The sequence below is a fragment of the Branchiostoma belcheri genome, unplaced genomic scaffold, assembly GCF_001625305.1.
Source record: "Branchiostoma belcheri isolate BF01 breed outbred unplaced genomic scaffold, Haploidv18h27 scaffold63, whole genome shotgun sequence".
Classification (NCBI taxonomy): Eukaryota; Metazoa; Chordata; class Leptocardii; order Amphioxiformes; family Branchiostomatidae; genus Branchiostoma; species Branchiostoma belcheri.
The window spans coordinates 509,033-535,826 of NW_017804276.1; the positions used below are offsets into that span (position 1 = coordinate 509,033).

At 40.9% G+C, this 26,794-nt stretch overlaps 2 protein-coding genes across 7 annotated transcripts in view; one reads left to right on the forward strand and one right to left on the reverse strand.

The window, feature by feature from the left end:
• Positions 1-12,033, forward strand: part of LOC109483242 — a 17,235-nt gene extending 5,202 nt beyond the window's left edge. For 3 of the 6 annotated variants that reach the window (XM_019786225.1, XM_019786228.1, XM_019786227.1), the window contains 6 exons: positions 1,833-2,037; positions 5,971-6,030; positions 6,506-6,688; positions 7,788-7,907; positions 9,345-9,447; positions 11,143-12,033. In XM_019786225.1, coding sequence (XP_019641784.1) covers positions 1,879-2,037; positions 5,971-6,030; positions 6,506-6,688; positions 7,788-7,907; positions 9,345-9,447; positions 11,143-11,204 — 687 coding nt within the window. In that variant the 5' untranslated portion in view covers positions 1,833-1,878 and the 3' untranslated portion in view covers positions 11,205-12,033. Of the gene's footprint in view, positions 1-1,832; positions 2,038-4,579; positions 4,628-4,933; positions 5,096-5,970; positions 6,031-6,505; positions 6,689-7,787; positions 7,908-9,344; positions 9,448-11,142 lie in introns of those variants that run through there. The other 3 variants (XM_019786230.1, XM_019786231.1, XM_019786229.1) reach the window with 3 other exon arrangements.
• Positions 12,034-15,690: 3,657 nt separating this feature from the next.
• On the reverse strand, positions 15,691-21,476 carry LOC109483238. The gene is made up of 8 exons (XM_019786220.1): positions 21,075-21,476; positions 20,218-20,405; positions 18,534-18,665; positions 18,259-18,384; positions 17,749-17,866; positions 17,089-17,228; positions 16,625-16,778; positions 15,691-15,986 (listed from the first exon to the last, which is right to left on the reverse strand). Exons 2-8 carry the CDS (start codon positions 20,386-20,388, stop codon positions 15,784-15,786), a joined length of 1,044 nt encoding a protein of 347 aa, XP_019641779.1. The 5' UTR covers positions 20,389-20,405; positions 21,075-21,476; the 3' UTR covers positions 15,691-15,783.
• Between the last annotated feature and the right edge of the window lie 5,318 nt (positions 21,477-26,794).

The window sequence follows — 26,794 nt, forward strand, 5'->3', positions numbered from 1 at the left end:
GAGAGAGAGAGAGACGCAGACACACAACAAAAACCATACCTCCAATTTTCATGGGGGTAATAATGACATTAGACATTGTGGAATGGTGCATTTTGGCGGTGGGGCCAAAATGAGTTATTTGGTTTGTAAAAGGAGAGTCTCGGTCTATCTCGACGTCGACACTGATAATTGCTTCCCATGATGTACCTGATCTGGTTAACAAGTAGGTCAATGGTCGATTCTCAATGATTACCGAACTGGCACCCGAAAGGGGTGGGTGAGGGTGGTCGCTATTTTATAAAACAGATTTTTACATGGGCGAAACGCATTTTAATTGAATCCGTAGTTAATTATTAACAACATTACATTTGTAAATATTCTAATAATTTTTATTCATATGGGATCGACTAGAAATGTTATCTATTCTTGCTGTGCTTTTGTATCAGCACCCCCGTGCTGCAGAATGGATCAACCCACCTTCCTCCACCTCGTCTGACCTTGTGAAGAAGTTCAACCAACTCTCTCGTAAATGTCACATGGCAGACGGGACACAAGGCCTGCTTTGTGCCCGCCATTGTGCATTTGCATCACGCATTAAAAACACAACGGAGTGGAGCTGCAAAACACACTGTTATAAGACATTTAATCCTCCTGGTTTACGGAGTATAGTCGGCGTAGGCGGCCTGGCTGGCATGGGCGTCTAGCGATAAACAACAATTCAGCACTACTCATCTGCCCTTCTTTACTGTAATGTCACAAACGTTTAGTCAGAGTTCCGTAACACTATTAACCCCATACAAGACCGATACAAACAAGTTTACAAAGAATAATAAACGATACAATATCATACATGCATGAAAGAATGGTTCATATTTTCTCATTTCATCCCTTGGCAATGCGTCAAAAACTGCTGATCACATGAGCCAAGGAGTCTCTCTGCATCATTGTTTGTGCATGATCTAATCTAAGTAGATGTTGGGAAATGAGAAATCGTCATCAACTTGTCGCGTTTGCCTGACTCACAAAAGCCTGGGTACCAGACTACACATGCCAGTTCCTCGGCTCCAGGCCCAACATGCCCCCAAGGAAATTATACCACAGCCCCGGGTCCACGCTGTTTACATGTCAATGCGCCGTACACTGTACAACTGTCGAGCAATAAAATTCATTTATTTGTTCGTTCATTCATTCATTTAAACTCTGGATCTGTCGTATAAAAACCGTAACAAACAAGTGGGAAGCATCCAGTGCAGTGTTTAGGGCTTGGAAACCCGATTTTTCAGAACCAATATTCTCATCATTCTAGTCATTTATCTACATACTAAGTTAAAACCACACTATCCCAATGTATATATTAACCCTCATGGAGCAAAAATTCCCAACATTCTGACGGAAAATGGTTACTGGAAGGTCCCTGGTCTGAATTTTAGGGTACCATCCAGAAAATAAAGGACTCATCTTGGGGCTTGTTTCTGTTGTTTTAAACGTCCTAAGCATGAAATGCTGACTCAAATGTGCTAATGTGAAGCAGAATGTGTCAGTATCACAAAGTTTGCCCTATTCAGAATATTTCCAATTTTGCTTCCCTGAAATCACATTGGATGCCTTTAAAGCTCCCCCCTCCGTCTGCTTGGAGATAAGGGGGTGGGCGGGGATGGTTCATGACCGGATGGGCGTTTCCCCGCCAGGCTGTTACAGCCCGCGGGCGGATGGGTGTAACCTAACGTGCTGGGAGCAGGCCTTTTTACCCCAGCCTATGAACAACGGTGTTTTCTATCGGGCATTGTGGGTGACACGCCAACTCGCCCGTTTACAAGTCCCCTGGTATTTAACCCAGGTCCCTTTCTTCTCAGGTCCATTTCTCTCGGTAGGCTTGTACAAGTAGAAGACCTCGGAAGGATGGGGTACAACGTGCGCGCTGCGTGGTGTCTCGGTATCCTCCTGGTCCTGCTGGGCTGTGTGAGCCTGCTGACCGGCATTGTGGGGCTGGCGGTGTGCTACGGGTACTGTGCGCCCCTGACGGCGGTAGTCGGAGCCCCCATTTGGAGCAGCGTTCTGGTAAGCTTTACGATGTTTTTACTAGCTTATATATGTATACAGAATGTACGGGCAATGTCAAAGTCCTGGAAACAAAACGTGCATGTACAAGTATATAATATAGCCGTGTCTTGTCAAGTGAACAAATTACACGACAAACAGTTACAGCCCTGGACAGTTGTATTGTAGAAGGTCGGCGATGCGTTTATGTATAATTATCTTCGCTATTTAGGCGCGCATTGTTGGGGAGAAGGTATGGATCTAACAGTGCATGCCACAGTAGTGCTGTAACCTGGGCGTGCATATATGAAGCAACGCGGTGGAAAAATCAGACAACGGGGGATCTTCAATACGTTGAAACGCAACGTTACGGCAAAGAAGAGAACTTAGTGTGTGCAAGTGATGTGGTTTTATGTGCGTGTGTGCATGTTTCGGTATTCACAAACAAACGCTTTCTACATGGAAAATTGGATCTCATAGATACCTTTTGTTGTACATGACATAATGCACGATCAGTACTCCGTTTACTCGTAATAGTATGACTAATATATATATAAAATGGAGGGTATGGTAGTCGAAATGCATGACCACGGTACGGTACGGTACTGTAAAGTCATTTACCTTCGCGGTGGTGTTATTTCGTAAAAAGTTTACACTGTCTAAATTTAAAGTTTTCTAATAGTTGAAACAAGTCTGTCTTCAGGGTCTTTGGGATCTTTTATGTGCTATTTTCTGATTGCATATAGACAACATAGCCGGCCTGGTTGAATTACCCCCGTTTTTTTAGAACTGGGCTAATCAGAAAACAGCCGAAGACCACCAAACCCCCAGTGTAAGCCTGCTACGGAGGCACTCAGGCTAAAATCCACCGCGACAGTTAGAAGATTTGCAGTAGCAGCATCAAGTATTGCCCCACCTGCATGACCGATGACGTGTGATTTTTCCCGAGGGCAGACAGATGGGATACGCGACGCGTTACCTGACTAAAGGTTACGGCCATTTGTTCATGCACCATCGTAAATCACACGTTTCTATAGCGTCTACCAGGCCTTCCTGAGGAGTTACTGGGGCTTATGGAGAGTATTATTCCGCAAAAATAGGGCCAAGATTGACCAGGGGAGTGAGCCGAGCTATAAGGGTAAAATTTGCCCTCGGAAGCGCGCGAAAATGAACTCTACGGTGGCCAAACTCTAGCCTCCACCAGGCCTTTTTATGGGAATACGGATCGTAGAATTCGGCAAAAAAAGAGAGTAAAATTGGCCAAGGGAGTCCGGCCGTGGGGAGGTAGTTTCTTTCCCTGCGCGGCCAGTCAAACCTACAAGGCGGCCAAACTCCCCTGGCAAATATTCTCCTATATATAGCCAGCGTACTTAGTCTGGTAGAGACTAGCCAAACTCCCCATGCCAATTATTCTCTCTATTGGACAATATTTTTCTATTTTTTAGACCCGCGTTGTTAGTCTGGCTGAGACTAGCTTTTCCATATGCGCCTGAGATCGCTCAGTTGTTTGCGCGGGAAAGTGTAGTGAATGACACGACATACAACCAGACAACAGACAAAACAACAGCCTAAACTTCAAAGGTACGTTGCCTCGGGCGAAACCTGTCTGGAGTCGTCACCAGCGCTGCCGTAAATACCAGGTGGCACAGTTCAATTTTCTCAAACGAGCGCACAAATTCGGGTATTGGAGACAACCCAAATGAACGTCAGAAAGCATAACATGCCTCTCCTTAAAACCTTGGCAAATAAGGTGTATCTGACAAGTCACCCCCCACCCCCCTCATGAAAGAGACATTGGACTGTAATCCTCATTGTCCCATTGCATGACCTGTATATAAATGATGCAAAGCCAATGTCTGGTCACTGCACTCTTGTCTGTATCTGGCGACGGGTAAGATATTTACTGCACACACTACGTTGTAATTGTCACAATTTTCGCGCCTTTTCGTGACCTGACTGAATTTATGAATTTTGTATGATCAAAGAGACCTCTTAGGCATGATAAAGCATACTATTCAAAAATGCATAATGTATACGCTTGTGCCTGACTGTGAACTTAAAAAGAAAGAGGAAGTATGAGAGATTGATTTTCGTGCTATACGTTCACTACGTTCGCTTCACCACATCCGGTAAAATGTCGATCCTCTCTTCTTTCAAACTTCCCACATAGAATTTTCTGGGCGTCTGCCTTTCCTCCCCCGCCTGTATCAGTAATGTACACTCCCTTCCTTTCACATGACTCACTTATGTAATTTTATGTAAAAAAAAGTATGACTATAATAGTTTAAAGAAAGCCACCCCTACATTCCGGTGAAATATTCCACATTGCTCACACTTCAGTCACAAACTCAGCATGTACCACTTCATGTGAGGGTAAGCTAACAAAAAAACTCCCCAGTTTCACATGACTCGATAAAAACACGTTGTACTAGACATGAATACTAATTGAGTGCGTGAAATGCCCAAACCGTGGGCAGACGGTATTAAAAGGTCCTCTTGGCCACCGACCAAGTAAATTCCAAAGGGGTCGCGGCGGTCAGGTCTGGAAGCGACTCAAACTGGTTTAATTGCGTGACAAATGATTGGTTCAGGCGTGTTTTGGGTACATTTGGTTGGTTGAAGGGTTGGTACAGGAATGATTGGTTCAGGCGTGTTTTGGGTACTCTCCAAGCAGAGGTTTGGGTTTTGGGGGTATTTTTAGCGTATTTTTAGGCTTTTTTATCGGGGTTTCTTTTTTGCACTGAATTTTTTTTAACACACATACACACACACACACACACACACACACACACACACGGAAAAAAAATTCAGTGCAAAAAAGAAACCCCTATAAAAAAGCCTAAAAATACGCTAAAAATACCCCCAAAACCCAAACCTCTGCTTGGAGAGTATGTTTTGGGTACATTTGGTAGGTTGAAGGGTTGGTACAGGAATGATTGGTTCAGGCGTGTTTTGGGTACATTTGGTAGGTTGAAGGGTTGGTACAGGAATGATTGGTTCAGGCGTGTTTTGGGTACATTTGGTAGGTTGAAGGGTTGGTACAGGAATGATTGGTTCAGGCGTGTTTTGGGTACATTTGGTAGGTTGAAGGGTTGGTACAGGAATGACAGATTTGTGAAGGTGGGAAGAGCTGCTACTAATATTGCGAGGGCGCGCTTGGAATGTCAATCACTTTGGCACAACCACTAGAGATCTACATAATGTATGTTAACTTTCGCCATACAATCGAATGTGTAATAATGCATTCTATGATTTAGTAACATAAACCATTTGGCATGATATAATTGTCCTTGCAAAAACTATATCTAGTTTCGGGAAGTTTGTAATCTTTGATTTTGTTTGTATTCATGTCATTCTGAATTGGGTCTAAGTCCTTAAGAGTGTGTATTTCTGGGGGTTTTGTATATTTTGTACAATTACATATGTCACAAGTTTGAATATAATCCTATCATGGAAGGCAGCAGATTTATAGAATTTCCTCATTAATAATACAACTTAGATCCAAATTTGAAAAATTGCCATCTAATTATGTCAAACATCACTTATGCTACTGTACCAAAAATCTGTGTAGTAAATGACTATTGATATATTTACGAATTTGTAAAGGAAGCGTTAAGATATGAAAATGTTTACGTCGTATTTAAGCACACTGAAAGGTGACAGAAATGCGGAATTTGCCTTTCAGCAGCCTTTACGAAGTCGTAAAGTCTACTGAAATATTTTCTCACCTTTAATAATTCTTTACATATTGCAGAAAGTTTGCTTAAATAGAAATATCTGTTTTCATGCTGTTTTAGGTCCAGTTTAGCCTGGGTACCATCCGGATTTTCGCTACGCAACGCTCTGTGATTTTTTCGAGCGTTGCGTAGCGAAAATCCGGATGGTACCCAGGCTAGGTCCAGTTGCCATGGTAAAACTTGTTGATGTAACAGTTGATGTGTTTGTCTTGAACAGGTGATAGCTGCTGGAGCTTTGGCCATTGCCAGTGCCAGGGAACCATCCAATGGGTGCAAGGTGAGACAGTACATATGTCAAACTTCCAGTATCTCTGTCAGTCAGTCTCATCAAATGCGAAAAAAAAGGTTGGTTTTTACTACCTTTACAAATAAAATCCGAGCTGAAACAGGGGTGCCAGTGTATACAGTGCCATTTTACAGAATACAGTGCAATTGTATGGAATACAGTGCAATTGCATGGAATACAGTGCAATTTTACGGAATAGAGCAGACCATGAAATTGCAACATTATGTAACCCAACACCAGTCACCGTGGTGAAAGATGTCATTGGTCAGGTCATAGGTCACTGGAGAAGAAGAAATTGAGTAAAAACAATATATTTTTCCTCAGTAAACATAAACATCATAACAACTATTGATACTTAATTTCAAAATGGTTTCTTGTTTTAACAATTAAATTGGCCTAAATTAAACTGGTTTGCCCTTACCGAAGAAGGTCATATATCTAATATTCTTTAATTTTGTCTCTGTAGATCACAGGTTTCCTGACGTGCAGTCTGCTGGCCATGGTGCTGACCCTGGTCACCTGGGTGCTGGGAGTGATTGACAGCACCCTGGACACGTCGCGTGACGACTACATCCGCATCGTGGACTACGTCATCCCGACGGCGGCGCCCGGCAACACGCCCGCTCCCCCGCCCTACAGGGCCTGGAAGGTAATGTTTCATCTCCAACCTGTTCTTTTGGCGGCTGCAGAAAGGATATCGAATTGGCCAGGTACAATGCAGTATCCATTTGCCAGACAGTTACCATTTGCCACCTGTTAACAAGATACCAGTACAAAAAAAGGCCTGATAAAAATGCACAAAAAAAGTGCCAAAGTTGAAAGGCCTAGGGGGCCCACAAGCCCTTTTCCGTAGAGCATAATCGGCCATTTTAATTCTACGTAGAGCGTAGATGGGCCACTCTAATTCAACGTAGAGCATAGACGGGCCGCTCTAATTCAACGTAGAGCGTAGATGGACCACTCTAATTCAACGTAGAGCATAATTTTGCATAGAGGGTATTCGCCATTTTAATTCTACGTAATGAGTTGTAGCCACTTGGAATTTATCGTAAAGCGTAATCGAGAAGTTTCCGAATTTAGCGTAGAGCGTTGTCGGGACCCCCCTTGCAGGCCCCCTTGAAACCTCTGCTTGGAGAGTACTGTAGGTAATGTTAACTCATTGGGAAGACCAATGTGGGCTGTCGTTGGAGTTGTATGGCCATCACGGGGAAGGGAACATCATTTTAGCAAGTGATCACAAATGAGGGCTGTCCTCGCGGCCTCGCCACATGAATCTAAAATTTTTTGCTGTGGTCATGTCCACACTGTAGTCCCATTTATCAATCCTGAGTTTGAAGTGAATTCATTGATACAAAGTTATATAAATGGAAGTTGACACAGGGGAAGGTAGAATCAGTCCGACAGTGAGAGATTGTACTATCATGAAAGTTCATCTGTGTTGGTAGGTACATGTTTACAGTGAAAACTTTTGGTCCAACACAAAAAATTCTCTCACCTTAAGAGCTTTTGACTAGTCACTCTGGTCTTCCTCAGTAGACTGCGTATCGTCTACCAGATACCTTTGACCCAGTGTTGATGTCACACTTCAAAGAAGCCACGTGACAACCCTCACTGGGTCAGTCTACTGAGGAAGACCAGAGTGACTGGTGAAAAGCTCTAGGCGAGAGAATTTTTTGTGTTGGACCAAAAGTTTTAACTTTAAACAAGCGAGAGATTGTGTAACTCAGGCTGTCCACTCCTCCATGTAGGACAGCCAGGCAGCCCTGCTCATCGTCATCATTGTGCTGGCCATTATCGAGTTCCTGCTGACCATGATCCTGTCCATCGTCAGCTGCTCGGGACTGTGTGCGGGCTACCACGGACACGAGGTAAGGCCGCACCAATTTAATTTGTTGCTTCTCGGATTCGCCCTGTCCATTTTTTTCTGATTTGCAAAAAAAAGAAAAGACTTGCAAAATGCTCAATGAAAGACATATTTTAGCCCCTACGATTGAAGTCCGTTTCTTCCTAGTATTTAAAGTTTTTCGTTGTAACAATGCAACTTTCAAAACCTATTATTTTAATTATAAACCAGTCTGGAATGTTGACTGCATGGCTCATATCGTAACATTTCCGGCTATCATGGGGTGCCTTGGCCTGTTTTTCATTATTGTTTTGCCCTGTCGCTTCATATTTTTTCTGAAAAAAATCCGAGAAGCAACAAATTGAATTGGTGTAGCCTAAACATCAATGCACAATTGCACCTTTTGTGGCGTGCCCTCTCTCTAAGTGCCTGGTTGTCAAGGTGATCAGAAACAGACACCACAAGTTCATGATCACATACATGTATTTGTTGTAGTAGCCTTGTAAAGCCACACTGATTTAATTTCATGGATGACATCTGCACACAAATTGATTTTTGCCTGTTCTCAAAAAAAAATCTGAGGCTCTGACGTGGGTACCATCCTCAGTAGTCCATGGTAGCAATCGGCAATAGGGAGCCAGTGGTAACTACAGAGGACAGTTCCCAGGGTATTGAAGCTCCACAGAACTCTGGAACTCGGTACGGTGCAGACTGCAGAAGTGTGTGCCGGCTTAATGTAAAATATCATGTACATATTAATAATGATAAACCAGTCATCAATACAACCCCAAATTCGCAATACCAGCTTTGTATTCCTGTGATTAAGCATAATTTTTTTTTCTGTACTTTTTTTTTATTTGCCCACATGCACTAATTTGGGGGTCTTCAAAGGATGTCATCTATAAAATTACGTCAGTGTGGCCTTACAAGTACACCCACGTGTTTTACTGTTACTGCAACATTACACAATAGAAAAACTTATGTCCTTGCACCAGCAGTACAGTAAATGGTTCCACCTCTAAATTGTTGGCACCCCTATTTCCAACAACTCTATGTCACAATGTAGGGGTTAGAGAATATAGGGGTATCAGAACACAGGTATGTACACAGTTATCTTGACAGTTCATCTGTGTCGATATAAATCATTATGAAGCCAATTTAAACTGTAATTTCCAACACAACAAATTGGACTCTCCCAAATTTTTGACTGTACAACTCCAGTCCTTGTCAAGGAATGAGCAATCCACCGCTTCCGTGACGTCACGCAGATAACACACGTGACTCCGTGAGCAGTGGATGATTGACATCACGGAAGCGGTGGATTGCTCATTCCTTGACAAAGACTGGAGTTGTGCAGTCGAAAATTTGGGTGAGTCCAATTTGTTGTGTTGGAAATTACAGTTTAAACTGGCTTCATAATGTACACAGTGGATTGACCTATGGATATTGTTGTGTATTCCAGGCCCCAGCTATTGTGGTGTATGATGGGAGGAAGGCCACTGCTCTAAGGCCAGGCATGCGAGCTGTGCAGCAGCCTGACGGCAGCATCAAAGTGGTCAAGTCAGGTGGGTTCATCAGAGCTGTTTACACTTTAACATCGCAATAATAACTAGAGTTCCACGATCTCATACCTTCGCCAAATGATGTTAGCTTTTATGATTAAGAAATTATATATTAATCCCCCTAATTATGCAAATAGGATCCTCAATTGCATGAATTATATCTGTTGATCATATTCTCCACTAAAAGACAGTCTTATCTTAACAAAGAATGCCATGATGACACTTTCTCATAAATTATGCAAATGAGGTCCTTATTTGAATAAGTTATGTTTAATTATGTTCACCTTAACTTAACTTTCAAACACCCCAAGTATAAAATTCCAGGCAGTTACCACTATGCAATTATAATATTTTCTCATTAATTATGCAAATTAAGTCCATATTTGCATAATTGTAATATCATTATGTCAAGCATCACTCAAGCTACCTACATACCAAAAATCACGATGATCCATCAATCGGTTCTTGAGTTATCCGCCTTTAAACATTTGTCCATTAAACCCCCCTGCAGTTCTAGAGCAAGCAACTAGGGGGCTCAAACTCATGTCACTTTATCCCCAGCACAAGAGCTATCTACCATCCAACTTTCGTCACCCTAGCATGTCTGGATCATGAGATATCAAAACCGGAAGTTCTGCTGCAGTACCATGACAAGCCGCCAGGGGGCCCAAAATCTAATCATTTTGAGGTCTCATCAAGACCTACCCACCTACCAAGTATCAAGACAATCCATCAAGGCCTTCTCAAGTTATAGTGTTTACACACACACACACACACACACACATACACGAACGCCCCTGAAAACATAACCTTCTTGGCGAAGGTAATAAACAGCGTCCAGGACTTCCAATTTAATTCCGGACTACTTCCCATATCTCAGCAACCTTACATCTAGATTACATTACAGCTAAATGTCGTTAACTACAGGTAAAAATGATGTAAGAAATAATACGTACCAGCCATCAAGGACCCCTTGGGGGTTAACCCAATTCTGCAGAATTCTGGCTTCATTTCCAGAATTCTGTAGAATTCTGGCTCTGGTTCCTAGAATTCTGACTCCAGTTCCAGAATTGGGTTAACCCCTAAGGGGTCCTTGATGGCTGGTACGTATTTCTTACATCATTTTTACCTGTAGTTAACGACATTAGCCCATCTAGATGTAAGGTTGCTGAGGTATTGGGAAATAGACTGGATTTAAACTGGCCTGTCCAAATTTAATCCGGATGCTGTTAATAATAGTCAGAGTGGTCAGCTCATAACCAAGGGGTCCTGGTTCGATCCCCCAACATCCCCAATGTTGTGCCGTTGGGAAAGGCACTTCTCACAGCTTGCTTTGTTGTATGGTGCAGTGATGCTACTGCAAAGCAATGTCAACGATGGGTAAAATCTGGGTAAAAATGACAGAAATAAGCAAATGCATAATGTTTACCTTCGGACATGGTCTGCACCGTTAGTTCTTACTCAAACACATTTACATACATGTACTGTATATGGTGACAGGAGCAGAGCAGACCATGAAATTGCAACATTATGGAACCCAACACCAGTCACCATGGTGACAGACGTCAACAAGTCATGTCATTGGTCAGGTCATAGGTCACTGTTTGGAGAAGAAGAAGAGGAAGAAACTGAGCAAAAACAATATATTTTCCTTCGGTAAACATAATAAGCATCTTAGAAGTCTTTTTTTCTTCACAGGCAAACCCCATGAGGGTGACAATGACCAGACCAACCCAGAGAAAGAACCCATGAACGTGTAGACCGGTAGAAGCAGTTTCCATCTCTACTGAGAGGGTTCAGTTTACCAGCCAGACTCAACACTTTTCAACAACTGCAAAGGAGACTGGTGCTACTAAAGCTACAAGATGATCTTATAAGTATAAGCCATATTGTTGCCATTTTTTTAGAGTAGTAAAAAAAAGCAGCAACATTTATTTGTTGTAAAAGAAGTTGTTTTCCAGCCATATTTTGTAAGAGCAATTTTGGTAAGTTAGTGTTAGGAATGGATGGAAGCTTGATGTGCCTTACATTTGCAAAGTTATGTGTACTACAATGTAAATGTATTGCCAATTTTGTAGGAACCAAATAAGTAATGTTACATTTGTCAACGATCTTTCACCCTCAACTGTTGATAGTCTTAAACACAAATGAAATTGTCTTCAATCTTCCATGTGAAACATCAAAAACTGACTTGCATTCAAAACTTAAAATTCTCTTTATAGTAACCTGAAAAATTGACCCTAATTATAGTATGATATAGTATCTCAAGTATTTTTTTTTAATCTGCACAGAAATTATAGCTGCCACTAGCTGTATTTCTGAGCTTGTAACAAGTGTTATTTTTGCACAAGTGTTATAATATGGCAGTTTCCATAGTTTTAATACTTTTTTTATATTGTTTTTTTTTATTGAGTATATTGATGTTTATTGTAGTAATACTAAGCAAGCATTCCATAGTTGCCAGACGTAGGGATAAACCAATGATTTTAGCAGGGAAAGGCAATGTTCGCCCTACTTACCTACCAAACTAGTAACATCCGTGTCCATAATATCACCAGGGTCATCGCCACCTTGAGAAAAAGTGTGCTTAAAGATATTTTCACTGCAACATACCCTAGGTATGTACATTTGAGGTGTGCAGGAGTGCATACCAAAAGTATGTCGCAGTAAAAATATCTTTAAGCACACTATTTCTCATGGTGGCGATATTATGGACCCTGGTGATATTATGGACACGGATGTTAGTATTTTGGGGACTTTTTAACCACCACTATTCCAGCAACGGTTTTTGTCCCACGCAACATTCAAGTTCTATGCATCTGTTCTCCAGTTGACACGGTGGCACAAACACTGGACAAAGAACGAAAGATCTACCACTTATCGATAAAGTTCTTTCTCAAACAATATGACCTACATGTAGCATCCAGTGTCTCTATGCTTCACCACTCTTCATGTATTATCAGGGCTTTTACATATGCATTCCAGTATAATATAGGCTTTAGTAAAATAGATCAAAGGAGAATATCACAGAGCAGCTAAACTCCCTAACAAGGAATGGCTTTAAAGGTTTAAAGCCTTCAGAAATTTAAAGATTTGCCTTTGTACAGCACTCGCTTTATACTGACGTACTTTCAGATAGTTTGTTTAATGGTATAGTAGTTAGGGATGTTGTTACAACTTGCAGGAGCATGTTTAAAGGTTTTAACTTCCATTGTAAGGCCACACCAATTTATTTTGTTGCTTCTCGGATTGCCCTGTCCATTTTTTTATTATTTACAAAAAAACTTTTTTTGTTCTAAATTAACTGCAAAATGCTCAATGAAAGAGATATTTTGGCCCCAAACGGTTGAAGAAAGTCATTTTCTTCCTTACTTCTTAAATTTTTTCAATGTAACAATGCAATTTTGTTTCATTGATAGTTCAAAATGTATTGTTTTAATGATAAACCAGCCTGGTATGTTCAGTTCATGGCTCATATTGTAACATTTCCGGCTAACATGGGTTTCCTTGGCCTGTTTTTTTTTTAATTTTTTTATTTCGCCTTGTCGCTTCATATTTTTTCTGAAAAAAATCTGAGAAACAACAAATTAAATTGGTGTGGCCTAATGGACGTTAGTTGGTAGTTTGCCAAATGATGTAGAGCTCAACCATCACCAAGGCTAGAAAAGGAGCTTGTAGCCGTAAAGAGAAGCTTGGAAACTTGCAGGAAGTGGTAGGAATTTCTTGTAAGGTTTTATCTCTAACAATAAAGTAACATGAAAAAAAGATGTTTGTATTGTTGTGTTTTTTTCAATGCTGGAGTGTTGGAAAGGTATCTCTGACCTTTACTTTTGGAGAAGACAGGTGGTACTAGTAAGTGCGATTGTTACTAATACACCTAGGCCTATAGATTTTCAAATATTCCCAATCTTCCTCTTTCTGAAATAAGGCCAAAGCAAGTAAATTTTATGGATGACATCCTCCACAGACTTCAAATCTAATGCCAGCGGGCAAAAAAAAAGGCGGTCCGAAAAAAAACAAGGTTCCTACAATTAAAATTTTGACTCAATTATTGTACAAATGGTTTTGATTCAGTGGGAACATCACATATACACAGCCAGCATCACATATCACTGCATCAAAGTAAGAAACAAAACATTAAATCAGAGCCTTTTTTTGTCTCCTCTCATCATAGTTATCTGCCATCCACCTTCTGGCATGGCAACAGACATCTTTGCCCATTTTTGGCATATTGACCACTGTCAGAAGACAACAAAATTTCTTTTTTTTTTCCAAAATCAGGCGAAAATTAATGCGCGCGCTGATGTCATCCACAAAAATTACTTGCTACGGCCTAAGCAATAGATACTCTGCCTGAACTTGGACGAGATCAAACCACAGGACAGAGACAAGTGGCGTGCTGCCATCAAGCCCCAGTTGTACTGTGCAAGCACGTCTAACCCATAGAAGACGGGGAACAACAACTAGACGATAAACCAGACAGTGAGTGAGTGAGTGAGTATATATAAGTAAATAGCATCAAAGGACTCAGAAGTATAATTTTTCAAAAGAGACAGCCCAACAAAATTCCTTACGTCCTACACTCTGCTTGGAGAGTACATGTTGAAGTTGTTTACACATTCTAGTCTGGTACTGTCTAATCTAATGCCAAGATCTGTCAGACATTCTGGGGATGACAAAATAAACACATGGACACACAGGGATATATGGGGAACCTCAGGGCTGACCTGCAACTGTCTTACACAAACACCATAGATTAGATGGCTGTAGTTAAGGGATAATTAATACAATTAGACAAAAACAGGTTGGCTATCACATTTATTACCGGTACCATTTCAGTACAACTCACTTTAAGACGAGATGACACCATTAACACTCAAATACCACAGTTTGTTGGAACAGTGAAACGAGATAGGTATTATGAAAAACTTAAACTGTTCTCCAACTCAAAATTTGACTCACCAGAAATTTTCGACTGAATCACTCAGTCTTCCTCAGTTATGTGACCCAAATGCTGTGGACACGTGATTTTTCCCACGTGTGACGTCAGCAAAGGGTCAAAGGTTGTCTGAAGTCGATATCGCCCCCTGTCCCGGTTGAGGAAGACTGAGTGATTCAGTCGAAAATTTCTGGTGAGTCAAATTTTGAGTTGGAGAACAGTTTAAGTTTTTCATAATGTAATTTACCAACTCAGATGAACTTTCATACTGAGATAGGTATTATTCAATGAACAAAGATGTTTGGCCCAAAAGTACACTCTTCTAGTATTAAGGAACAACATTATTTACGAGAAGTGGTGCCAGGTTCCGAATTGGCTTGTATTTCAGTGTTATTGGTGTATGTCATCCGGTCTTTAAAGGAACAATAATAGGCATGTTGATCTGCTTACATATCTCAGAGTAGTGGCATTTCTGCCATTTTCTGTATCTGTATCTGTATAGCCGGTATAACCGCCTTTTGTGTAACACACCAGCAACAATGTACATTTTACTGCATTTAAATACCCATGAAAACACAAGCAAACACACAAACAAACACAGCAGGTAAACAAAGAAACAAACCCACTTAAAAATTCAGGATGCTAGCTGGCTTTACACAAAATTTTTGGATCACAGATTTCCCTATTGATTATGTTTTGCTTCAGTCCCCCGTTTTTAAAATAAAATCTTATCCTCTGGCTTTAAAGTTTTTATTTGATGTGTCCGAGAACCATAAAAAGGAGTGGCCTAAAAATGCTTCCTTTCAATCAGGGCTCGAAATACTGGGTGCATGTGCACCTTAGTGCACCCAAAATTGGAGCTGTGCACCCAATTCTTTTCTGTGGGTCCACTGGTGCACCCAAACATTTTTGGAAATATTTCTGTACATATTAAATGATAGTATGCAAAATAATAAAATCTTTGTTGTAGTACTTGTGTAAGATTTTGAAGTTAGCTCCCATTTTAGATTCAAGCTTAGAAGAGCTCAGCAGTAATTTGTTCTGTATGGTGCACCTAATTTTTAGGTTGGATGCACCAGTGCACCTATTCCCAAAAATGAATTTCGAGTCCTGATTTCAGCAGCACTTCGGCAGAAGTACTGCACCTGCGCAAAACCTGTAATGTATTGTACATAGCACTTCGGCAGAACGTCTCATATAAGGTCATATTTGCGCATATAAGGTTGACACTCCGTCTGTAGTTTCCAAATGTTATGTCGGAAAAGATATCCTCTGCAACATGCAAAATTCTGATGCAACGTTGACCAAAAATCCACAGAACACTGTGAAAATACAGGGTTCTCCGCAGGCGCAGTACGTTCTGCCGACGTGCTGTTTTCAGCAACACCAGATCCAGATGGTCATGCTGTAATTTGCATCTGTTTTAGTGCAAGTCCGGGAGACTCCAACATTTCCAGATATTCGGGGGTGTCCCTCTTCATGAAGAGGGTGATGCCGGACCTGTATGCCGCCGGGATCCTGACGTGGGTCCTGGTCAGCTGAGCCAGCTGGATGTCACCCTTGTACGCCAGTAAAGTCTCCATCATCATCTCCATACATTGTTCTACACAGGAGAGAGTACAGTGCACAACATGGCATACAATGAACAATCCTGAATAATTCAATCAGGTTGAATGACATCAGAAATACCTGCACAGCTCCAATTTTACCTGCACTAACCTGCATATACCCAGTACATGGACCAGTGCAGGTTAGGTGCAGGTAGACATCAGAAATACCTGCACAGCCCCAATTTTACCTGCACTAACCTGCATACTAGTCTACCCAGTACATGGACCAGTGCAGGTTAGGTGCAGGTAGACATCAGAAATACCTACACAGATCCAATTTTACCTGCACTAACCTGCATAGATTTTTTGTATAAAAACTGCCTACTTTGTCATTGAATAAAAAGTTATCTCTTAATTTTTCCCCTTGAAATCCTTTCAAAAATGCAAGAAATGCCTTTTCAGAAGGTTCATTTTTCAAAATTTCCCGGGGGAGCATGCCCCCGTACCCCCCTAGGAACCTCACGCCTTTGGCGCTCGCCTCGTGCCTTCAGCACTCGCTGGTTCCTCAAGCAGTGGGAAGAAACCCCCCATTCACAATCCTGGCTACGGGCATGAGGAAGGACTTAAAATAACTAACTAAACCTTCACATGCAGGTGGTATTTTGAGCGCTGACAGCTGAACCATGCTCACCTGCCACCCGCATGTCCTGCCACCTGTTGCTCCACCTGGAGTCCCCACCTGTCTCCAGCAGGTTCAGGTCTGCTCCGCTGCACCTGGTCACAACGTCAGCCTGACGGACCAGCAGGACTGACTCACTACAGATGTGGTGTTTGAATAACTCCATCTGCATGTGGTAGTCAACAAAAAATCTGTCATGAAAGTTCATCTATGTTGGTAGTTACTGTTATACCAGTCTTTGACCCAGTGTTGACGTCACACTTCAAAGAAGCCAAGTGACAAGCTTCACTGGGTCAGTCTACTGAGGAAGACCAGAGTGACTGGTCGAAAGCTCTAGGTGAGAGAACTTTTCTGTGTTGGACCAAAAGTTTTAACTTTAAACAATAAAACATCTGACATTTCTAACTTTGGGGGTATTACCTACACTATAAAACCTCAGCATATGCAGGTGGTATTTCAAACCCTGGAGCCATTACCGTTTCTGTGATGAGTGGGTTGACCATGTGGACTCCCTCCGGACCAACCCCAAAAATCATCTGGTGGTGCCAGGCATCGGGGATAGGTTCACCTGGGGACACGCCTCTCTGCATGTTCATAGTGGCAATGGGAACTGCACCTACAAGAAATCACAGAGTTCAGAAGTTTCAGAAGTTCAGGACTTCAGCTCAGTTCACTGAAGAGCTACTCTTCCACTGGTTGTGACAGGGAGAGAGAGAGAGAGAGAGAGAGAGAGAGACAGAGAGAGAGAGAGAGAGAGAGAGAGAGAGAGAGAGAGAAACAGAGAGAGGACAGATGCTATGTACATCATACTGTAAGAAACAGGAGGAGTGAGTAGAAACAGATAAAAACCCCTGGTCCCGGGTCGGGGTTCAAACCCAAGACCTCCCAAGCACCAGCTCAGACTTCGATGCTCTAACCACTCGGCTAAAAGGTCTAGACCCATCGGCCGGGTCAGTTGGTAGCGCCTAAAGCCCCCACTGTTACAATACTGAGGAAATTCCCCTTAGTCTTTTTGTCAGATACAGTGAAGAGTGGATCATGGATCATGGAACCCAAACATACAACCCCCAGAAACAGTGCCACCCAACACAATACTTCCATCCAAGAAGCAAATACAGAACATCAGATTATCTAACCTTTTTCAATCCAGTGCCCAAGCCATTGCACCAAATTCACTTCTCTCTCCGGATGGAAGTCAAAGAACCTTCCCACAACTCTACCATTAGTGAGTGTTGTCATTCCCTTTATCAAATCCTGAACAAAATCAAGAAGAAGATGTTAAAACAGAGCAACAAAAAAATAAAAGAAAAAAGAAATAAATAAAATACAAGCACTACAATGATCTGTATCTGTATAGCTGGTATAACTGCCTTTCGGCATAACACACCAGCTGATGATGATATATTCTCCCTCTTGAATTTATCATTAAATGTTGCCAGGATCAATTTAATTGGGTGCGGTATTAAACCACTTCCTGAATTCTTCCACATACTACCATCAAGATTTTCGCTCTGCAACGCCTTAAAAAATCACATCTGCGACCGCTGGTGTTGCAGATTGAAAATCCAGATGATACCCAGGCTACCGAAATATACCTGCATACCTGGAGGTATTTAACGAAGTTATAACTAGCTCTGATGCCATACCTGGTGCACGGTGCCAGCCACACTTCTAGAGAAGAGGTACTGGGGGAGGGGGGCGTCCTCCTCTCTTAGGCGTGTGTCAATCGTCAGGTCTGCAGCCTCAGGGTCACATGGGATGCCAAGAGCTGACTGAAACACAACAAGGATGAATTCTTTGAAAAAGTCTCAGGTACACATGTAGATCAGTCAAAGTACAGCAGTTACCACGAGAATTGCAGACCACCCAATCCTTAAAGTCCTTCAAAAGTGGTCCTCTCAGTTGGACAAGGTACACTCACCAAGACATTAATGACTGCGGTGGCTCCACATGCAGAGACCCCTATCTGTTCGACCTGGCGCTGCAGCGCTTCTTCCAAGGACCAGATCATCACACTGTTGTGGGAGGGGGGTGTACATCTCGCCAAAGGATCCTGGAGGCACGAGTTCAAAGCAAATCAAACAATCAGTTCATTTTTTTACATTGCTCTATGATTCTATTGTCAAGGGTACACGGCGGTCGGTTGCTAGGCTAAAAGTCGCATTACTAGGGAGGTATCGGGTTACAGAACGTGTTCGAACGTGGCCGCGCGGGAGTCCCGGGCCGGCCCGGGGGCAACGGGTAAAATTTGAAAATAAACAAAAGTAATTGGAGAGTAAATACTCGTCAAAATAAAATGTAATAAGTGATTTTGTTTACCTCAAATGTTATTCTTGCACTGCCTTTGCTACACTTTGTGTACATTTGCTTCCAAATGAGATCAATTTCGGATTTCAAAAAGGGTTCACGAGAACCAAACAACTGATTTTAAGAGGCCCCGAAAATTAAAAATAAGGTTAGATTTTTGGATTTTTAGAAATATTACAGTAAATTTAAACTTTCTGTCTTAGGATTTTTTATTTTTTAACTAAAACTCGACTTACAGTCAAAAGAAGAGCTAAAAACGCAGTGTTTTAACTTTAAATACCGATAATTCATAATCGCGGCCATATTTAAAAAATCCCTAAGACAGAAATCTGCGGAAATCGTTCCTCTTCCAAACAAGACCTCAATGAGGTAATTTGAGCGATTTTTGGGAATGGTTAAAATACCATGTTTGCACGCATGCTGTGCCACTTGGATATGGGGACCTGGATTTTATAACAGCGTCAACAAGAATTCTGACCTTCAAGGTCACCCGCGATGACGGCAGTAGCTTCGTTACATGTTACATATCCACAATAAAATCACGGCATAGATGTAATGTTTTGAAAACGGTTCATATTTGTGGAAAGGTGGATTTTTCCTGTTCCGTGGTTTCCAAGTAAAAAAGGGCTTGAAGTAGCCGGTTGTAGCGGCTTTACTGTAAATGACCGCGGGTAACCCCAGATCGAACGCCCGCTCTATTCGAATGACGTCATATCGAACAAGATTCGCGGGTTCGGGGGATTCGATCTCCATAGTAGCGGAGTGGGACTTTTGGGCCCAAATCTGACCATCGTGTATCTCTATTTCAAACCATATAATTTGGGCCAGATTGGCACCTGTTTAAAGTCTTTTGTTCCATCGCAAGGGATTGTTCTCACCTAGAGCTTTCGACCAGTCACTCTGGTCTTCTTCAATAGACTGATCCAGTGAGACTTGTCACATGGCTTCTCTAAAGTGTGACGTCTACCTGACCAAACAATTCTACTCTACTCTAGTAACACTAGGTCAAATTAGGTATCCAAAACAAAAGCTTTATAAACTTTGAACAAGTCACTACCAACACAGATAAACTTTCATGATATATACTACCAACACAGATAAACTTTCATGATATGATAATCATATCATGAAAGTTTATCTGTGTTGGTAGTGACTTGTTCAAAGTTTATAAAGCTTTTGTTTTGGATACCTAATTTGACCTAGTGTTAGTAGAGTAGAGTTACAATTGTAGGCACCTTTTATGTCAATCCTTCCACAAATGTGGTAAATGTCAATAAACTATATAGATATAATCCAACCTCTTCTTCATTCTTCGTTTCTTCTTGAGGATTTCTTTCAGATCTTGAGTCTGTTCCTGGACTTGTGTTCACATCTTCATAAGAGACAACTTCTTCCACACAATCTTCAAAGTCCTCCTCACCGTCAGAAGCAATGTCCACCATGTTATTTGCTCGAGAACTTGTCGCCATACTTCCACAAAGAATACCTGTTGGAGGAGTAAAATTTATAAGAACTTAGGCCACACCGACTTAATTTTATGGATGACATCCTCTGAAGACCCCCAAACTAGTGCGCACAGGCGAATGGAAAAAAATACAGGACAAAAATAAAAATGCTACTAAACCACAGGAATGCAAAGCTGGTATTGTGAATTTACGGCAGTACATAGCGACATATACGACAAGCCGGCACATGCCGGCTTTTTGCAGAATTAAATCGGCACTGTCCATCCTCCATAGTTACCACTGGCTCCATATTGTCGCTAACTACCATGGACTACGGAGGACGTGATCTTTGTTCTTTTTTTAAGAACAGGAAAAAACAATGCGCGCGAGGATGCCATCCAAAAAATTAAGTCGGTGTGGCCTTAGGTTCAAAATTATGACTGTGCGTGGCAGTATTAAAGGTAAAGGCCCCAGAAAGTCGAACACAAAACAGTATGGTCTGACAGTTATCATTTATTCCCTTTAATAGAGTTAGAAAACGTGCATTGTTCACAATCAGATTGTCACTCAAAAGCCAAATAAAACATACTGCAGCGACCATTTCACATGCACACGATGTACTTTTCTATCAACATCAAATTAGTATATTAATTTTTGTCCCAGGGCTCTGTTAGTGGGGGAGGGGGGCGCAAGGCTGGTGAAAATTTTACCTTTATTTTTAGATCCCAGATGCAACTTATCAACAGAATTTAAGCATTACATATTCTTATACTATTTGATCCTCCAATTGAAGAAACAAAATTGCAGCAAACTGTTGTAAAAACATCACAAAAGAAAGAAATCGTCAAATTTTAAAAGTTAGTCAGGCTAGCAGACGCCCCTTGCATGTCCATAGGTTAAAGGTTAACAATCTAGCCCACAATGCACTTCTCAAGATGGCGTGTCAGAATTAGTGACTCTGTCCTTGCGAGAGATCTTGAAGTTTATCACACTTTTTCCACCCCAAAATAGCCAGTTTTGGCCTTTATTCTAACATCAGCGGCAAGAGGACACCTTTCTTACACTACCAGCGGAGTGTGGGACAATCTAAAGATGTAAATCGTGGAGAAATGCAGGTAAGTTTGGGGAAAATTCACCGAGGCTTTTGTTTTTGCACATGGCTTGCGAATTTCCATAAACATCCGCATAGGAATATATAAACAAACGTGGATACAGGAACGAGTTTTGGTTTTTTACAGTCGTTGTAACCTTGACGATAATACATTGGCTTGTTTATAACTGCATAGCCCCTACGATATTTGGTACAAAACTATCTAACTTTTGAGTGATGTGTATCGTTGTAAATCGTTTTTTTTTTTCAAAATCATGTGTTCTCATAAAATTATTTTCTGTTGCAAATAATATTTTATGGAAGAAGTGATATCACAAATCAATATATAGCTTCAGTGTGTAGTAGATTTGTATATAGCTTCAGTGTGTAGTAGATATTGTACTTAACTAGTATAACTGTCACTGTATATCTTTGTTCACTTTATTGATATATCGTTACCTGTGCTCATACATATGCAAGAAATTATAAGATAAAATTATATGGATGATGTTGAAAATATCAGTCCCTGGTGCATATATTTTAAGTTCTACATGATTTTATGCAAATGAAGGTAAAATATATTCTATACAGGGGTTCAGCAAGACCGATTTAAACTGGAACAATTTCGTGAACCGAGAAAAAAATCAAATGCGAAAACTGGATCAACGGACCTGATGTGCATTTTCATAGAATGTGCACACATCTTTAAATAATCTTGCCATGGCAGGTAAAGAAAATAACCCTGAATCAAACAAGCCTAAATGAGCTTTCATTAGAATAGCCTAACTCCATGTCTGTCTCTTTCTGTAACTGTGTTAGTAACTTAGTACCACAAGGAATTTGAAGTGACACATGCGCTCAATTCTTTGGTTCGTCGTGGTTGTAGGGTGCATGTTCCTCAAACAAATAAGGCTGCTCAAGCAAGGATTTGACCAAAGATATTTAACCTGTTGTTTTAAGCATGGGGGTACAAAAATGACTAGGAATGACGATGTAATCTAGTTACTAAAAGATAGTCGCAGTGCTTGTGTTCCGTCCGTAAAATGTGTCGTCTTTACTACATGTCTCCCTGCATTTCATCGAAGTAATCCTCAAAATTTGATACAAACTTATCGTGGAATCAAAGATGCTACACTTATAGTTCTAGATCTAGTTCTATATGATACTGGGCAAAGCCCTATCTAGTCGTCAGTGCTGGACATGCCGTCTTGTCACTGACATGAATAACAATGGAAAACTCTGGTGTGCCGCGCCAAGGGCTACGCAAATCAGGGCAATTGACAAGTTCCTGCCAATTACAGTTTTGACGCTCACAGCCAACATAGAACTTACATTACAATAGGCAGAAATTTTGAGCTCTCTCCTTCTGATCTTTTAACTCCATGGTGAGAGTGACCTGTACTTGTGTTTCGCACTCCAAAATATGATATTGTAATGTAAAACTTTAGAATAATCAGGTGCAGGTTTAGGTGCAGACCTGGACCTGAATTTTCTATACAGGTACGCACCCCTATTCCTGTAGTAAGACAATACCATAGGAACTGCCACTGAAAGTTTGGCCCTGTCCATATATAGTGACTCCATACCACTACCAGACCACACATATTTACCGTCATAAGTGAGGATAAATGGTATTAAACTGTAACCATTTGAATTCTGCCCTGAATTTAGCCTTGAAATTTGCCCAGTGTGAACACATCAACCGGTTCATACTCATAGCGTTTCAACTGGTTCTTTTCTAAAACCACCCCAGGTAGGTGCTTGCCCCATCGAAAAACTTGCTACATGCTACACAATCAATCCATGTTATGTGATGTTATGAAAATATACTGGTATTTCAGGGTTTGCCTTTTTTGATATGTTAGAATGCAAACAAAGTTTGCCATTGGAATGGCTTATGTCCAGCCAAAGTATAGTACAGCTCATATAAGTCATAATACCTGCAGCAGGAATTTACCCTTTCCAATTTTTCCTGAAAGCTTGGCTGTGAAATCAATTTACATGTCAGGGCTGGAAATACTGGGTGCAATTTTTTTCTGTGGGTGCACCCATATATTTACGTAGGTTTACATATGTAAAGATGCGAAATGTATAGTTACTTTACATTTATACTATAGTAGTATACACAGGGCTCGAAATTCATTTTTGGGAATAGGTGCACTCAGGTGCACCCAATTGGGTGCACAAAAATTTTTTGGGTGCACCATGTTTGGGTTTAGACCAATGGTATGCACTGAAATATAATGACTTTATTTTTTTCTGACACTCGGATGTTATTAACTTAAGAATATATTGTATAATATTACTATACATTGGACATCTTTACATACGTACACCTATGAAAATATTTGGGTGCACTAGTGCACCCACAGAAAAAAATTGCCAACCAACATGCACCTAGCCTGATTAAATCGCTTTTGCCGGCCGCCCAACATCCAGCCGGCCCCCGAACTATGTAGGGAGCCCCCCGGAGCTTGGGTTACATAGGCTAACATGCACCCAGTATTTCGAGCCCTGATACAGCATATTCTTTAACATCTGTTAGAAAAATAATTAAATTACTGTTATACTTATAGTACTTTTCTTTAGATATGAAATATAATTAGCTTTCGCAGATATTCTACTTGAAAAATATTTTGTGCGACTAATTTTGAGGTTGGGTGCACCTATTCTCAAAAATGAATTTCGAGCCTTGCAATTGTACATGTAAACCGTGCCTACCAGATTAAAAAGAAAGCACGTACATTGTATTGAGTGATGGGACAGTGTCTGCGGAACCATTTGAAGCTGATATTGCCCAGGAAGTGGTAGCAGCATGGGACTGGTTTGTATTGGACAGAAACGGTCGGAACTTTGAAGTTAGATTGATATAAAGTGCTGGGGTTGTTACCTCTGATGGAGGACTTGGGTGGATGAGGGCCTGCATGGGGGGTAGTGACTATGAATTACGCAAAATTTTCTCCGCCGATTACGAATTACATTTAAGTCTCAGAGCTGATTACAACTTTACGGCTAATGTACTATTACGAATTACGTTGATTTTTTTGGGAGGCTGCCTACGAATTACGAAGATTAAAAAGGTCTGATTACGCCTTACGAAAAAGGGCATGCAGGCCCCCGTGGATGTTTTGGCAGTGTTTCATGGAAAGGCTTAAAAAACAGACCACTGTGTGGCTTGTAAACTTTATTCAAAAGAGGTCTGTTTCTTTTTAGATTCAACCATTTTACTGTATTGTTCATTGGCCGCCCCTAGAATAGACACAGCAGATTCTTCACTATGGTACAAAAGAGGGGATGGGGATTTGTGCACGCGAAAAATTTTCGCTTGAACAATCTGCGCATGAAAATATGCAAATTAGCCAATTCCTAAGGGACTTGAAAAGTTTTTGTTGTTTTAAGCTTAAAAGTTGGAAGAAAAAGACATACATGTATGACAGAATTGAATATCATTTTGTTGCATTCTAGACTACATAGCTTTCTTTTGTCAATATTTCAGTGATTTTCAATTAGTGAATTAAGTTTTCACGTGCAAAAAAGGTTGAAATTTGCACAAATTTCCGCAAATTTACTAAAATATGAAAGCAAGCTTCTAGAATGGAGAAAAGCTTCAAATTGTTACAATTTACTCTCACCTCTCGAATAAAAGTACCCCCTGGAATAGAAGTACCCCCCGGACAAATCTTCAAAATCTAATAAAAGTACCCCCTGGAATAAAAGTACCCCCCGGAAAATTTGACATGTAAGCAACGTCTATGCTCCAAAAATGTGTTCTCATGGTGTATATATATATATGTGTGCGTCTGTATGACCTTGTCACTTGCAATTATTGACAGGTCCTGAATAAACATACCCCCTTGAATACGATTCCCCCAACAAATCTTCAAAACTTTATGAATATCAGGAATCTCCCCAGAAATTCAGAACAAGGTGGAGGAGGGTGCGAAGCGCGTTGCGGGGGGTGGTCTGGAGCTATTGCATTTTGTCTTTTCCAAACACAAATGGAGGTCATTTCATGCAACTTCAGTTCTACATTTTCTGTACAATTGCAGATGTATAAGGCAGGAGAAAGGTTCAAGATCTGTACTTAATTATCCTCTTCATGTTCAAAAAAAAAAAGTTCTATTTAGTATTACTATTAGCACCCATAATTTTGAAAAAAATTGGGCATAGGTTCCCCGGATGACCCCTAACCGGGGGCCAACGGTGCTTCCACAAGTTCAACAAGTGAAAAATACATGATACAAAATGTACATGTATTTACTACCTCGAACTTGGAGCAAGTTATTCCAAAGATGTTACTGAAATTAATATATTAAAAACTAAACCAAATCCTATTTCCCAAACAAATCACATATTGACACAGCTGAACAAACGAAAATGTGACCATGTCTATAAACTCCACTCAAAAACAATTTTTGAGAGACATTCGGGTCGCGGTGCTAAGCGTGATAATCTCTAATATCTCATCTGATTCTCCCAATATGTAAAGGGTCTTTACAATGACAGCATCCAACCGCACATACATAGAAACAACAATATTACAGAAGAAACCAATAAATTTGGAAAATTTCTCAGTAATGTTTAAAATTATCCTTATTAAAATATAAGTGAATTTTTTTCGGTTGTAGCTGAAAAAATTTTTTCATGCGTTTAAAGTATCGTTTTAGCACTGTAATATGTACTTAGTACATGGCTTATACATTTGGATGCTATCTTGACCTTTGACCACTGTTATTGTAAAAGCAGGTCGGCCATGTTGGCCCCTGTTGTCTTTCTCGCCGTGAATTTTCGAGCCGTTTTTTCGTGCAAATTTCAACCATTTTAAACATTTTACGGCCTCAAAAACTCATACACCGAGGAAAACAAGTTGTAGTTGTTATTTTCATGCGTAACATTTCTTCTGGGGATGGTTTATTTTTCATAGACGAGCTGCCGAAAACTAGCGTCATGCCGCAACCAGGTCGGCGCTGCGTCCGGCGGGAGTTTTATTTTTATCGGTGAGCTTTCACGATGTAAACAAAGATAGTCGGAGTTGTTTACATGAAAATTTTGTTGTGAAACGCCAGCGGGGTGTCAGATTTTCTACCAATGACAACGTTTTCTTTGTGGCGTCATGGCGAGATCGACAATTCATGTGCCGACAATGGAATGAATTTTCCCGGAACTTTTCCGATTTTGAAAAAAGAAATAAACGTACCGTCTAAAATAAGAATGTACCGGGTGGATTTTCAGGCGAAAAAAAATAAACGTCCCGGTACGTTTAATAGAGAGTCGAGAGTACCTTCCTAAACCTTATACTCGTGAAAAATTCAAGTGATTTTTTAAAAGAAAGATATACAG